Genomic DNA, 17038 nt, shown 5'->3' with positions numbered 1-17038 from the left:
AGGCTGATAATAGAATAAGTATCACTTATGCCCTGATCACTGCCCTGCCCTAGCTTTACATATAATAGGGTTATTATTATTATTATAAATAAACAGGATTTATATAGCGCCAACATATTACGCAGCTCTGTACATTAAATAGAGATTATTTCCTAAACCATTTTATTGCATAAATATTATGATCTGTGTAAAAAAAATCACATTAGTTAATTTACAAAGGTGATTATCTCATGATATAAAAGCAAATAGAACATAAAATATGACATATTCCTCCATTTTTTTAGCTTATAATATCGTATTTTACCACTTGGTACTATAAGCATGTGTGCATATTCAGTGGTACATTGGATGTTTTGATTAAAAGGACATACCTTGCAGATCTGGGATGCATAGAGAAGAAGGTGGTGGAACTCCAGTATGTCCCTGTGCTTAGGAAGATATTCCTGCAAACTGCCATTTGGAAGGTATTCCATAATCAGCTGGAAACTGCGGCGACCTGATTTAAGAACCAAAAAAACTTTAAACTTGTATATTATTATATAATATATTTTATATATAGCATTGGCCTATGGCAAGGTGAAATGCTGTGTGAACGATTTTAATGTAAGGTGTACAGCTGAAATAAGAGTGTGTGTAGATATAAAAATATAGAAATACAAGTCATTTGGGAGCTTAAGAGGTTTATATATACTGCACATATCTAAACTATGATTTTGCCAGGTTGGTCTGATAACTATTTTTAACATATTATGATCATAATTTTAATAAATTTAAATGTAGGCACAAGAAAGTATTACAATGGCAAGAAATAAATCTGCTAAATGAAATGATTTCTATTTACAGCAATTTGCTGTGTAGTTTACTGCAATTTTATAGGTTTTTGTTAGCATTTAGTGAATTTTAGAAACACAGATTTGGGTAAATCACTAATTACAGGAACCTTTCTAATTCAGGCAATATTACGAAACAACAATTCTATGTATAATAACTTACAAATACGGTAGATTATATTAAAGCATTTATACATTTACATATACATTTTCCACCTAATCCAGATAATTATTAATATAGATATAGTCCGTAAAGTAAATAGCAATGAACAAAGAACGGCAACCAGTAGGAAACAGGATATGTCTTCTACTAGGCTGAGATCTTTACATTAAAATCAAATTTGGCCCTGTATATTGCCATCTTTATTATTGATATTGCTCTGTTTTATTGAAAATGCCAGAATATTTCAATATTAAAGTTTTTGATCTGCTTGAAAATCAACATCAGCTGTAAGAGAACAGGAGAACAAATTAAACCAAACAGTACTTATACAGAGAATTGGTGACGCTGTAAAATGATTATGTAGATCTGTAGTTCTGCTTGACCTGCACTGTAACAGATCCCCTTGTATTTGACAATGTAGTCACTGTGGAGAGCACGGAGTATCAGACTCTCCCTGTGGAAGTCCCGGACATGCTCAGCTGTGCTTTGCTGGAGCTTTTTTACTGCCACCAGCTCTCCTGTGTTGTCACCCAAAGGATCATATCTACATAGTTCAACACTGCCAAAATTGCCCTGAGGAAAGAGAAAAAAAATGACAGAAAAAAATATTAAGGTTGGTAAATATTTTTGGATTTGGAAAAACACATTAAGGGCCTGATTCATTAAAGCTCTTCAAGGCTGGAGAGGATACACTTTCATCAGTGAAGCTGGGTGATCCAGCAAACCTGGAATGGATCTGGTCCAGGATTGAAAACACTTGCTAGCAAATAGCAAATGACTTTGAAGAAATCCATTCCAGGTTTGCTGGATTGACCAGCTTTACTGATAAAAGTGTATCCTCTCCAGCCTTGGAGAGTTTTAATAAATCAGGCTCTAAGGTTTAGCTGCATTTACAGTGCTCAGGGTCGTGTAAACCATTTCATAGTTGAATAATATTTCCATTTCTGCTACAGGACTGCTTATTTAGTGATAGCTTTGTTATTATGTAAGCTAACAGAAAACAATTTAACAAATTTTTCATTTACGCATATTACACAAAAGTTTAAAAGAGAACCATCTTTGCTTATAAACAATGCACTAACTCATAGCACAAATGTGTTAATGTATGTCGACTAGTTCCACGAAACGCATCGAGAAAAGAAGCAAAAAACTTAAATAAAAAAGTATACTTTTTATTCTATAATTTGTATTAAATTTAAAATTGATGATTCTTGTACAAGTTATGTTTTTTTTTTAGTTTTGCTGGCATTTTATGTAATATACTGAAAAAACAACCAAACAAATAATATAGAAAAAACAAAACAAATAATATAGAAAAAAAAGAAGAAAACTTAATAACTAAGCTGATAAGGAGAAGAATAAGTAAAATATGGTTAAATATAGTTAACTAAAGGTTTAAAGAGGTTTTAGGAACAAGTTTATTTATTAATTTTTAACATGTAAGGTTTCTTTAAATGATGGCATATGCAGATACAGGTTACACCTTTGACTTACAAATGAACAAACTAATAAATATGATGAAAGAATATACTGTACATATACTGTACAGCATACTTTAACTGTAATTGTCTCTGGATCTACTGATTATAATATAATGTTTTTAATACAACATGTTGAAAAATGTTAAATCTAGGAGTGATCCTAACAGGACAAGAGAGAAAATGTAAGAGAATAGGGGAGGCTCAGAGAAATGTTGGAGACATGCTTGTGAAAAGTAATGAATGAGTCATAAGTAAGTCAATAGAGGAGCGGAGTAGGAGGTTATTAGTGTTTACTGTTCGACGTGTATAAATGTTAAAGTTTTTTTCATCCTTATGTTCGTTCCCATAAAGGAAGCTGTTTATTTCAGAAGCAAAACAGAATGCATTATTTTACAGCAAAATATTATCCATTTCCATTATATTACCATATCCATCTAATTATTAGATTTATTACTGAGAGGTGGTAAAAAACATTTCACCTTGCCAAGAACTGATATATATTTAAGATGTCTTTCCTCATATACACTGGGGTCTTGGTATTCCCAGGAATGATCACAAGCCCTGAATCCCTCTTTTGTTTGTTGGCCTTTGGAATCCACTAACAGTTCATAATCTAAGAGAAGACATAAAATATATTTGTAACATCACAAGTCTCCTGCCACAAAAAAAATGCATTTACAAAACTTGACTGTATCCTACCAGATGCAATGAGGTTGTTTAGTTCTCGAATGACAGAACGGAACGATGGTCTTAAGGCTGGGTTGTAAGATATGCACTGCTGCTCTAAGCTGGCCAACTCTATCCAGTGTGGAGTGGGAAGTTGCATCTGTTCTTTGTAAAACTGTAGTTTCTGTTTAAAGAAAAAGAATTCATGAAAGATGTTTATGTGGTAACAATTCAGTATCATTACAATATGTTGTGGTAAACTATATTTGATATTTTTTCTGGTACAAAAGGGTTTTATTAAGAATTATACAGAAAAGAACAATACAAAAAAAAAAAAACAACGGTCATGACTACAAAATTACAAAAGTAAAGGAGTTTACTTTTAGTTGGCCTAAAATCAAGACCATTATAATACACATTTATAGAAAACAACTCCTGACACAGCGGGGAGCAACATACAAAACAAGTACATGAAAAATAAGTTCTTAAAAAAGTAGCTAACTGCCATAGACCACAGGAAGTGAAGGGAAAGGGAAGATAAAAAGGAGGAAAGAGGGGGAAGGGCACACTTTTTATATGAGAGTGACAGTTATATTACCTTCATATGGAAAGAAGAGACCTCTGAGAAGTCCTCTGAGAAGGTAAAAAATAAGATAACCAGGGTTGCCAAATCGCAAAAAAATTATCATGAGACTTGTTATGTTCAGCAGCACGTTTTTAATTGATCATAGATCCTTGCAACCAATGTTTACCTCCAAAAAAGTTCCAAGCATGGGCCATAGTCTGCTTGGTGGCCATGCTATGATATGAGATATTGTGACAGCCTACCGGTATAGGTAAGTGTAATAAGGCATGTTTAGGATCTCTAGGTACAGTAACACCCAAAACAGAACTAATCATATTATATACTCTGATCCATAATCTAGAAACTTTGGAACATGACCCTATTGGTGAGTAGGAAGAACCCACAAGCTATACATGCTGATGTTAGATACCATCTCATGAGGACTTTATAGGCATTCAAAAATGTGTGTTTGAGTTTATTTTTTATAACACCTCCTTGTGTGCAGTGGCTAGCACTCTTGCCTTCACAGCTTTAGGTCACGGGTTCAAATCTCAGCCAGGACACTATCGACAAGGAGTTTGTGTGTTTGCTTGGGTTTCTTCCAGGGACTCTGGTTTCCTCCCACATCCCAAACAGCATGCAATTAGATTAATTGGCTTTCCCTCCAAATTGCTTTAGACTGTGGTGATGATATATAAATATGGTAGGGATATTAGATTATGAGGTCCTTTGAAGGACAGTTAGTGACATGACTATAGACTCATATATGTAAAGCGCTGCATAAAATGTTGGCGCTACCGCGTTTCCCCAAAAATAGGACAGAGTCCTATATTAATTTTATCTCTGAAAATCTGAAAGTTTTCTTATGTACAAAAAATTAATTAAAAAAATGATTAATGAAAAAAACAGCTTCATAAGCAAACAAGTGCAACATAACAAGAAAATGTGCTGACAATTACCATATGACTCATAGAATAACATGCAGACACGGAACAGTAACCAATATAACTCAATAAAGTAAACTCAATAACAATATAAGTAAAAGCAAAAAAAAAAAATCAATCAGTTAATATGCATTGGTGCTAATAAATGAAATACTAGCAACAATCCTTTGAAAAGAGAGTCCACCAACCACCAACCAGAATAGGTTAATACCCACCCTGCGATTTCTTGACCCCTTGCTCCAGTGCTTTTAAAATCTCCTGCTCTCTCTCTCTGCTCTCTTCGTCCTCGTTGTATCCCTCCACGTACCCCATGACCGCACTCTCCGAAGAAGCCGATAGGGCTTACTTTCGGGGTAGGGCTTATATTTCCCCCTTGCATGATTAACATGCTACTGTTTTTTTTCAGGGTAGGTCTTATTTTCGGGGAAACAGGGTATATAAATACAAGTTAAAAATACAGTGTACCTGCAATCCCTATTAAAGTTCCACTCCCTTTTTTGTTTTGCCTCAACTACTCACAATGTAGTAATACAAAATGTAGATATATTAACAAAGGCTTTTCAGCTTAAACATATTTTCAGCAGAAAATATATTCCAAAGCAGGACCTCATTGACTGCTGTAACTATAGGAACTGTGGAGCAATTCCCCAGAGTTTACAGAAGACTGACTGATATCCTTCTTCTCAGCATCTCACTTTACACTGCTCCCTACCTTTCTTGCTTGAAGAAGGGCTCTTGAACTTTTTATTTCAAGAACCCAAATAGGAAACAACTACAATACAGAGAAGAAGAAGAATTACTAAAATGTCAGCAATACCATATACAGACAAATAGGACTGGTGGTATAATTAAAAGACAAAGTCAAATAGTAAACATATTCCTTTCCATACAAGTATAGCTCTCAATATTTTCTCATGTGTAATCCAGAAAAGTCACATTGTAAGATAATAATGAAATTATAATATTTCAAAACAGAAAATCATTATTATCATTAAAGGATAACTGCTCATACATATAAAAACATATTCAATTAACTCTAGGTAAATATAAAAATTAAATTATACAGCTTCATATTCATAATGCAGAATGCATACTTTATTGCAAACAGTGTAAGGGCATAAATGTGATTTGATATATTCATGTTGTTTAACTTTACAACAGAGCTGTAAATTCCCACTGCTACTACTTATATCTCTTTCTCATAAATGCTCCAGTCTCCTACATGGGTCTCTGCAATCATAGTCATTCAGATATATCACTTGAACTGATCCACAGACTTTTTGCTTAAGCAAACTAGGTTACACAACCAAGTAAAGACCCATCACTTGCTTAGAAAATTACTTGAACATATTCAGTGCTTCTGCTCTGAACTTTGAAAGACAAATTGACTTTACCTGGCCTGCAGCTAAAGAAGTCATTGAGGGCATGTTTTTACACTCATTCGCTACTTTTTAGAAAAATGTAAATAAATTAATGTTTCCTGCAGTATGTTGTTCTATTCTCTGAAGGTCACTACTGTAACCTGTAGTGTCTTTGAGGTCAAAGGATGAAACCAAAGCCTGTGGCAGAGGATCTTAAGTAGAATGATGAAGTCTAAAATAATTAAATGGTGCTCAGGAATGAGACACGGCCTGTCGGATGGGCGAGTATAATATCTCTTCGATTGCTGGAAATTGACAGTTCATTATCTTAGATGTATGAAGGCATCAGTATTACATAACAGATTGCACCAAAAGTAAGTAGAAAGCAGAAACTAGGAGCAAGCCGAATAGGACGAGGAAGACCATTCCAGAGAGTTGGGGCAGCTCTAGAGAAGTCTTGTATCTGTGCGTGTGATGAGGTTATGAGTGAAGAAGCCATTAGTAGATCATTGGAAGAGAGGGAGAGTGGCTGGGGGAGTATTTTTTTTACCCGGTCAGAAATGTAAGTTGGACAAGAACTGTGAAAGGATTTGAAGGCAAAGCACAAGAGCTTGATTGTAAGGTGAAATGGAAGCCAGTGTAGTGATCTGCAAGGGAGGAAAGGAGGGAAAGGATGAATGAGTGGCTGCAGCATTCATAATAGATTGTAGAGGAGAGAGTCGGGTTAGTGGAATACCAGAGAGGAGGAGGTTAGAGTAATCCAGACGAGAGATGATAAGAGCGTGTACAAGGAGTTTGGTGGTCTCAGGGGACAGGTAGGGGCGTATTTTGGAGATGTTGCGTAGATGAAAGTGACGGGATCTGGAAATGTTCTGCATATGAGGGGTAAATGAGAGGGCCGAGTGACAAAGGTGACAAAAAGACAATGTGCCAGAGGGGAGGGACCAATAACTATATAACAATAAGGGACCAAGGGATAAATATTAGTGTTGTTAACAGTTATAAATATGTCAGGGGGAGATTTGGAGTTTGAGGGGGGGATGATGATGAGTTTGGTTTTATCCAGGTTGAGTTTCAAAAATCGGTCAGACATCCATGATGGGATGGCTGACAGGCAGCACTTTTACCCACTATATGTGTCTTGACATGTGTTTGTGTGCCACTATCTACTAAACCTAAACTATTTAATACGAAAATATGTATATGTTCCCTGCAAGTGAACTTTCTGTTTGTTGTCCCACAGGGTAAATTAAAGATGATAAAGGCAGGTGGTGGTGCTTCTTCAGGTGGGGTTAGTAATGTGACTGTGCCTTCTTCTACTGAGACCCATTCTGTGGCTTCTGGTCTTTTGGGCACAAGGCTGCAGGGTCCCAGGATGTTCAAAGATGTGCTCTCTTCAGTTTGAGCACTTGCTGGGCACAGTTTTAGTTACCTAAGGAATTCTGAGAATGGAATTATCCTGTCTTAGTCCAAATATGAGAAGACATCATTGGACCCTACAGATGTAATATTAATACTCATTCTCCAGGGTTAGGCAAAGCCTTGGCACTCGATTAGGGACTTTATATTTGTGCTATGCAGGAGGAAATTTAGTAGTATCCAGTATACCTGGAATACTTAGGATTTCTAGGGAGCAGACTTTTGTGTACAGATTATACTACAGAGAGATACCTATAAGATGAAAACAATGTGTTTGTCAATGGTTAATGCAAAAACTGTAAACGGTAGGGGTCAATTAAAAGCAAGAATAACAGACTTCAAATTTTTTTGCATATACCATATATTGCAAACTAAAGTTACTGAGAAATTATGTGTTTGCTTTGTGGTTGTTAAAAATATGTAAATAGGTGTACCAAGGTTTGTAGCTTAGAGCACATGGTATCAAAGGTGTGTGAAAGGTAAAGTCTGATGCAATTTTTTATAAATGTGTAATTCCTAAGATAATACCAACTGTAGGAACATAGAGGGAAGGACAATGTTAATAGAATATTAGAGGAAAAATAAATTGCCAAAAAAGTGAAAAAGTCTATTACCAGCAAAAGGTAACAGATCTTAGTAAGATAATCATACCAGTTTCAGTTTTTATGGTACACTTACCTTTTCTGGTTCTTCTGCATTAAGGGGCACAATACCATCATTAAAGATTTCCCATAGAGTGACTCCAAAGCTCCAGCAATCAGACTCTAGAGCTAAGTTTCTGGGGTCAGATACACATTCTGGAGCTAGCCATGGAATTCTCTCTAGTAACACTGTAAATATAAATATGAAGACAATTAATAGGCATCTTAGTTTCTATACAGCATATAGACAAAATAATATAAGGGGCATTTGACAAAACAGGCAGGGTAATAGGTAGTTTTGATTTTCCTGAAATCATCCCAATATATTAATACCCCTCCAATTACAATAAAAACACATAAAATATTAAGTTAGTTTCCAGTCAGTGTTAAAAAAAAAACTGCATACATACTGTGTGTCAATCTTACTATGTGTAGGAGCTGCCCATGTCTTATGGGAATTTGAGGCATGTGTATATTAGTGATACCAACTTCTATAGAAAAGTGAAACTAAGAGGGGCAATTTTTTTTACTATTTCCGTGGACAGCATAGGAACCTTTTTATTGCTGTCTGTGTCCCTTCTGAAAGTGATTCACATATTTTTTTGTCCAGGCGTCCACTTTCAATGAGACAGAAAGAAAGCAAAGAAGCAAAATATAGCCACCATGATACAGGCAGCAAAAAATAAAAAAAATGTGTGGGGGTTTTAATCCTTCCCCTTCTATTTAAATACCCCCCAAAAAGATTTTGGCCTCAGATTTACCCTTTAACGTTCTCACTGACATTCTCAGTGTTGAAGAGTTTGTAACAAGGTGGAATTGTTTGTGGGACGGGAAGGGTTAAAGAATGACACAAAACACTCAGACGCTGCTATATTAAAAGTTAGTACTTATTTCTATTGGATGTGCACAATGGTCTATACTAGCGGTCACAATGGGTGGTTCACAGGAAAATTTTGGGGGTCCGTGGCTCTGGTCGGTGCACCCCCAAGCGGGGTCAGGAGAAGGACCCAGCTGGGAGAATGCACCGGCTAGAGCTGTGGAACTCATTTCCCGTACAAGTCCCAGGCGCAGGGAAGTGGGAGGGCTGTGTCCCTGGACATAACCCGCCCACTCTCCCATCGCAGGCTTAGATCTGCGATGGGAGAGTGGGCGGGGCTATGTCACAGTGACATCACTATGATTGATACCCGGCTCCCCGCGCATGCGCGGTTGGGAGCTAGTGATTTTAGTGGTCCGCGGAACCAAAAAGTTTGGCGACCATTGGTCTTTAAGTATATCCAGAAAATGTCAGCATTAACTCCTAACTCTATTATCTGTGTTTAACAATTATACACTGACGTCAATCAATCAGATTGTTACATGACCATTGCAATTTCATTGTGACCAAACATCCTTGGAACAGTAAATTCTAACAAGGATGTTCAGCCAAACCCAGCTAGTAATGGTTGGCCTCGTAAACACGTGCAATCTAGCGCTGCACCTGTTGGTTGTAAATGTTAATGTTAACATTTTATTTGCCATGTTTTATGTTTACGTGACTGTAGGCAAATAAATATTGTTCTTTTAGCTCTGAACTAAAGGACAGGTTGTAATTTGGGATCCCACAATAATGCTAACTGTCACCCCATGGATTTTCTATGGGGCTTCCGCCAATAGAAGCTGCATACAACCCTGGCACGAGGAAGCAGTGAACACACTGCAACCTCATGATCCGTGCGAACACATATAAAAAACACTAGAATTTATTTTAAAACTATTTTTATTATATTACATCAGCAGCAGCATTCGATCATTCTGGTTTCAAAAAACTATTCAAAAGTGTTTTCAAACAACTTTAAATCTTTCCCAAGGGAACAATTCTTAAAAAGGTATTTTAAAAGGTAATACTGATGTGCGGTCTTTTCTGTAAAACCCAAGGGGCTTTAGTTACAAATTACTCCCCTGTCCATTTGTCTGAATTTCACTCATCTTGTGTGTTCTTATGAAACAATGAGTCGTTCTGCCACCTAGTGGCCAATTGTCAAAATGCACAGTTGTCACAGTAAGAAAATTATTAGCGAATGTAGAGAGAATTGACAGGGGAATAATTTATAAACACAGCCCAATATGTCGTGTGTCATGCATGGGTTTACCTCCTAATACAAATTATTTGTAAAATAAGTTTGCAAATAAATAATAAGCAAATAAATCTAAAGCACAACTTTTAAACCCTGTAAACCTATAAAATATAAAATAACATCATAACAATATACAGTACTATAAACACTAAACACGAACTCGTAACCAGTCATTTTACACACAGAAAGCTGGGACTCACACCTCATTGTTAGTTTTATATAAGAAAAATAAAACAGCACGTCAACATAAAAAGTTTTGTATACAAAACATATAGGAAATGTCTAAACATAACAAGATGTGATTTGTAGAACTTACTTCCTTGTTCTAGAATTTTGATGCTTACACCACAGTCACTTAGTTTAATGAAAGGAGGGGTATCCTTGTCCCCTTCCCGACTCAAAAGTATTTTCTTAGCTGAAATGTTTCCATGAACTAGTTGCTTATCCTCCTATTGTTGAGGTAAAATACATAAACAAATAAAATTATGTTATGTCATGAAAAAGGACTTGCTTGGATCAATTTGAATATCAAATGGAAAGTAAATAAAGTAAAGAGATATCAGGAACTGGAATATCCATATACAGGAAATTTGTATTGATTTCCTGTATATGTACTGCCAATATTGACCTAATTCTTAATATGTACTTTGTGAATCACTAGACCCAGGAAATTGTGCCAGTAAAGTCTGATCTGCATTCTTGTTACAATTTAATGAGTTAGGAAGTACTGAAAACAGCTGGTTAGCATGAACAAAAAAGCAGCATTTTTAGAAAGGTCTCTTCATTTCTAAAGTCTGGGATTTATCAGTCATACCATATAACAAAGAGCGTAGGCCAGCTGCTTGACCACTTCCAGCTTCCAGCTGGTAGGAATGGGGCCCTTCTGTTGCTGTCTTTTTAGGTAGAGATCTAATGCCCCCAGAGATATAAACTCCTGGACCATCACAACTAGAATGTAAGAAACAGATTGTAAAAACTACAAAAAAAGTCCAAAATAATACACAATGATGTTCAATGTCATATTAAAATTGAAGAACATGCAAAGACAAGCATTTTTTTGGAAAAAGTTTTAGTTAAAAGATGGGGGAATTATTTGGTCCAAAATATGATCTCAATGACAGTGTCATTACCATATATGTAACTTGATGCATAACAAAATGTGTGAATATTGCAAGCAGAATATTAATTGTCATATTATTACAGTATTCCAAAATGCAAATGTTTAAAAAGGTATTTTTTGTCTCAGATTTTACATCTTTTAATGGACTGAGAAGTGGCACAAGGATTGGTGTCTGCAGGCGATAGAAGTTTACTTGCCTTACATCGCACTGATATGCTTACTCAAAGTTAACCTGAAAATATTTGTAGCCACAGGTGAGAAAATGGTATTAGAAAAAGCCTATTTATGTTTGGTGTAAACTGAAGAATGAAATGACACACTAGATTGCTTCCAGCTGTTATGAACATGGATAGCACTGGATGTACTTCTAGGTGCAATGGTTCTGATTTATTAAAGCTCTCCAAGACTGGAGATAGACTATCATGGGAGAACCTTAGTGATCCAGGATATATGGAATGGATTGGGTCAAGGATTGAAAATATTTTCAAAATAATAGCAAATTATTGTAAGATATCAATTCCAGGTTTGCTGAATAATCCAGGTTAACCCATATTAGTCTATCTTCTCCAGTTTTAGAGGGCTTTAATAAATCAGGCCCAGTATGTCTATAGGCACCAAAGCAAAAAAAGTATATTTTCTTAGTAAAGGTATTGGTTACACAGTGCTGCATCGACTATCAAATATGTGTCTTCAAGTTACAGTGTTAGAAATACATCTACAATAAAAGTAAATGCTTTTTGTCTTTATATTTTGATTTCATGATAGATGTAAAACCTTATTCCACCACACATGTGACTATCATATGGTGAAACAATACAGTAACATAAAGAGTAAGAAGGTGAAAATGTTTAACACAATTAAAACCTTGCTGAAACACAAAGTGCTAAAATCCTTGCTTACTTACTCTGTTTCCCCACACAGACTCCATGCAATAGAACCTGGTGTTTGTGTGAGAGCTGGTTCATTATACTGGCTGCTTCTAAGAAAGACTACAGCGTGAAACATGTAAGAATATTGATTAGTAAGGTAACATAATAACATTTTGTAAATACATCTAAATCAGAATTTAGATTAAAACAATAGAATAAAAAATAAAGAGCAAGTGATTTAGTAACATAATATCATAGTAATCATGGCACTTTGATTAATAAAAGCATTGCCTATATTAATAAAATTTTATACTCCCATAGGTAGCCCTGCCAGGGCTTCCAGCTCTATAGGACCTCTGTGTATCATTTGTACACTATTAGGTCTATATGTGCCCAGTTGTATCTCCTAATGAGGATACTTTCAGTTTTGTTCTCCTTCTTTAGTACCTTTTTTTCCATGTATACCACCAAAGTATCCACCCAACCAAAAATGCAGCTTCAAACTAGTATACTGTCTAAAGGAGTCAAATGAGACCAAATATACCAATGCTCCAAATCTGCTTGTTCCATCCAGTATAGTTTCCAAAGTGCCAAAAGGACAATCTCAATATTGTCAACATAAATACATATCAACCTGTCAATATAATCAACATTTTTTAACATGGGGGAACCCTTGAAATAACTTTCAGGTTTTCAGGGAACCCCTACTATAATTACTATATCCACAGATCACAGTGGGAAAGATTCCACCTACATCACTGGCCAGTGGGAATAATGTCACCCTTACAGATAGCCAAAAATCATTGGTGTCACTTAAACTGACCTACAAAGTCACAAACCTGTCATTCTTAAGGAAACCTTAGCAACATTTGGAGGAACCCTGGTTGAGAAACATTGCTCTAACCATTTGGATTATCAAAGCTTTGACCTATGATCTTCTCATGTTTATGTACATGTCAAGTGCAATTTGTTTGGCATTTTTAAATAATAAAAAAGTAGTTTGAAACTACTTTAACATTTTTAAATACTTTTCCTTTAAACCAACAATAATAATCCTAGGTATACTTACACATAGGAGATAATGATTAACAAGGTTAGTTCATTAAAAAACATTTGTGAGGAATGTGTACAGGGAATTAATCCAGGTGAGGAGAAGACATGCGTTTGTAAAAAACCTTACACACTGGTAAGATTAATGATAATCACAGCAAGACACACCATAGTCATACTGCATTTACAACGTCTCTGGAAAAGGAAGACATTTGAAAAAAGATGAGTATTCCAGATGTGCTGTTCAGGTTCTTTTACAAATTCACAAAGAAATAGGCAATGCTGAGGGCAAAAAACACAGTGAATGGGCAAGGAAACAGTGCAGCAATGGTGAAAAGCACATGCAGATACCTATCCATCATGCAGTACAATCATAGAGAGGACTTGGTGAATTAGATTGGTCCCATATTAGGTATGTAGCAAGACGATGCCCAAACATACAAGATAAATCATTAATAACTATTTTCAGCAAAAAAAAAAAAAAAAAGAATAGGGATTTATAGAAGAGATGGAATATTCCTCACAGAGATGTTACTTTAACATTAAAAAGTCTGTCTGGGAATACATGAAAAATTAAATTCACTGTGACAGCTGGACATCAATAGATAGTTGTCGCAGATGTGTGGAACAACCTGCCTATCAAGTTGATGAAAAAACTGTGTGCACATGTACCTAGAAGATTGAAGATGTTTTTAGACAAAGGACGAATGCACCAATCATTTGAATAGCCAACCATTTTTGCTCCACCTTTTTCACTAAATAGGAATTCAGCATTATGAAGTATAGCAACTCATGTGTTTACATACATAATTACAGCCTAAATACAGCTCCAGTGTGTGGGAGTAAGAAACACAACATTGTAATGTTGGATAGTAGGTAAGGGAGCAGAACTTAATGAGATATAACACAAAAACAACACATGACAATGATGACAGTCACTACCACTAACAAAGGTCAGCAAAACAACAAACTGTTTGTAGTTATATTTTAATTATGGTTTCTAGGACATCATCTGTTTGATATAACCAGTCTGGAATTTGTGTCAGATAATGATCATTAAGGGCTGTCACATCTTTTTTTCAGGAAGGACATTTAGACTGGCAAAGTATGATTCTACCTCTTGGTAATGTTGGTGAGATGCATCAAGAACTTTGAGCAACACATCCACTTCACGTTCTTCCTCTCCATCTGTATCCCTGCGTACCCCATGAAATATTTTTGTGAAGGAGCCCTTTCCTTGACTCTCCAGCTGTAAGAGAAAATATGTTTTTTTTTAATACTTTATTATTTTCTACTACAGAGGTATTAGCATACAAACAATACTACAAAATGGGTTTATACCAATATACAATACCACCTGACATACATAAAGCAAATAAAACAATTCAACAGTACAGTAAATGATCCAACATTATTCTAACTCTAATTCTTTGTGGGTTCTACTACAAAATGACAGGTGGGTCACCATCCAATAATCTAGGAGCATACCAAGAAAAAATGTTCAAATGTTGATATTAAACGTTTTCCAGCTTCCAAAGGTAATATAGCTTTATATGATTCCCATAGTTCAAAGATTGTACTTTAGAATCTTTATTGATTGTGGCCTCTACCCAATCCAATTGAAGTTTTTTCCAGGAACAAACCCAAAGTAGGGGGTTCAACACATATCCAATTATGCAATATGGTTTTCTTAGGAAAAAATATGGTTTAATAAATGTTTGCAGTACCCGAGATAACATGTGCTTTATATACTTGGTGTTAGTTACAATGGTCCTGAAACAGATAGGCTATTTGCACTTTTTACCAGTTTATGGCACAGTGCAAGCAGCATGTAAATTCAGGTGCCACCAGATTTCAACCTTTGCATGTTTGCTATTTATACACAGGCTTTATATTCCTGTCTTTCCAGTGGTCATCCACCCTATATTTTTGCCTGCTACCTCCAGCCATCTAATCTTCAAATCTTGCATTCTGGTCTGATAAATCTTGGTTCTACTAATTCAGTTCCCTTGTTACTGGTCATTATTAACATCTGCCAAATTGCTGGACAGCTCACCATTAAACACTGACACCACTCCGCCAATTGCATCGATGGATAGACCTTTCAACAACAATTTATCAGTATCTTGGAATTAGGACCCCAAGTGACCCATCAGATAGAAATAAAAATAAATCCAGCCAATTGGTAAAATAGGGATTATGTACTTACCGTACACAGACATTCCCAGCCTTTTCACAAAATACACAAACTTTTCACAGCTGCTATTTCAGTCATTTACTAAGAACACCAGTTTCAACTTTGTTGGGTCTTCCTAACACAACATATTACACACTGATTTAGTGTAAAAAATACTTTTCAGTCTACCACTACCAATGCAAACCAAAATAACAACAAACATAAGCACTACATAAGCACTATAAGTACTACTATGTTCTTGACGCAGGGAATTGAAGTAGCGGTGCTATTTCAGTTTCAAGTTTGGCCTGGGACTTTTCAAGTTTTTAATTTTGGCTCACTGTGTATTTGAGTTTGACACCCTTTGTACATCATTGTCCAACTATTAATATTGACCACTAATGCCATCTAGTGCTCGTACATGGAATATACTGTGTTGCAAAACTGAAACAAAAAATTAAAGCATAATAAAAGGGGAATCAAATTTTTCAAGTGACACAGATTTTAAACCCCTAGGAAACCTAATTTTACAAAAAAATATATATTTATTTCAGACTTAAAGGTTCATAAATATCCGGGACATGTTTTTACTATGTTTGGTGTCTGGAATATGTAAAAATTTGATATAATATCTGGCAAATCTCTCTCTGTTTATAGCTGTTTATAGCTGCATAAAGTTTTCTCATTTCCTACTTTGCACTAAATTAAGAATTGACATATTCATCTGCCATTGTTTTGCTGTTCTTGACATGTTCAGCTGCTTATTGGTTGCATTGCACTGTTGTACGTATCTACTTCCCTTATTAGAATCAGTATTTGTTGCATTGAATCCTGAATTACTTGTCTGACTACAAAATTTACTTAAGGACTAAATTATGAAAATTGTGATCGGATTAAAGTTTGCCATTTTTTGTTCAAAATCTCCCTTCTTGTGTGATTCTTGCCCCACCTCCTAGATTGTAAGCTCTTTGGTCCTCTCCTCCCGTGTCACTGTCTGTATATGTCTTTAATTTGCAACCCCTATTTAATTTACAGTGCTGTGTAAAATGTTGGCACTATATAAATCTTGTTTAATATTAATATTATTAGTAATCATTTTTTCTTCTTATATCACAACTTTCATATTGCTACATTTATGTATGGACAATGCTTTTTTAACTGTAGCGATCAGTGATCACCATATCATAATTACCTTCAAATGGTGATCAGAAATTCCATTCACTTAAAAGAAGTAGTAATCAGCATTTTTTACAGCCACTTTAAAAAAAAGTGACAAATACCCATTGACTTACATTGTGGCTGCTAATCACCAGAAATAAAGCCAAAGTGGACCAAGATTGCTCCTTACTAGAAATACATCTACAATTGTAAAAAAGAGATGAAAGTGTTTGAAACAAGCTAACTCCCATTGCGGCATTCATTTTTAAAATACTGAAAGTGTTGGTTTACAAAAAGGGGTGATCCTGTTGAAAAATAGGTATATTTCCAGCTAGCCACTATGTTCATTTATGGAGTGGAAAGAAAATAGTGTTATTTCCATTTTTAAAAGGTGTAATGGTTAATAAAGAACACAGATTAAAAACAAAGTAATCATGGGATATGTATATATATATATATATATATATATATATATATA

General features: G+C 35.3%; 1 protein-coding gene across 1 annotated transcript in view; it reads right to left on the bottom strand.

Annotated features, from left to right (window-relative positions):
• The window catches only part of JAK3 (Janus kinase 3), a gene marked incomplete in the record, with an annotated part of 52595 nt that overhangs the window by 4934 nt on the left and 30623 nt on the right, over window positions 1-17038 (bottom strand). Inside the window, 9 exon segments of the mRNA XM_072404702.1 lie at window positions 372-496; window positions 1377-1566; window positions 2954-3087; window positions 3174-3324; window positions 8108-8259; window positions 10504-10636; window positions 11002-11135; window positions 12212-12296; window positions 14344-14475. Of these exon segments, the coding sequence (XP_072260803.1) occupies window positions 372-496; window positions 1377-1566; window positions 2954-3087; window positions 3174-3324; window positions 8108-8259; window positions 10504-10636; window positions 11002-11135; window positions 12212-12296; window positions 14344-14475 (1236 nt within the window).

Source organism: Pyxicephalus adspersus, chromosome 3 (genome assembly GCF_032062135.1).
Source record: "Pyxicephalus adspersus chromosome 3, UCB_Pads_2.0, whole genome shotgun sequence".
NCBI lineage: Eukaryota > Metazoa > Chordata > Amphibia > Anura > Pyxicephalidae > Pyxicephalus > Pyxicephalus adspersus.
The sequence above is the reverse complement of the archived record's forward strand: the minus strand, read 5'-3'. Positions and strand labels throughout refer to the sequence as shown.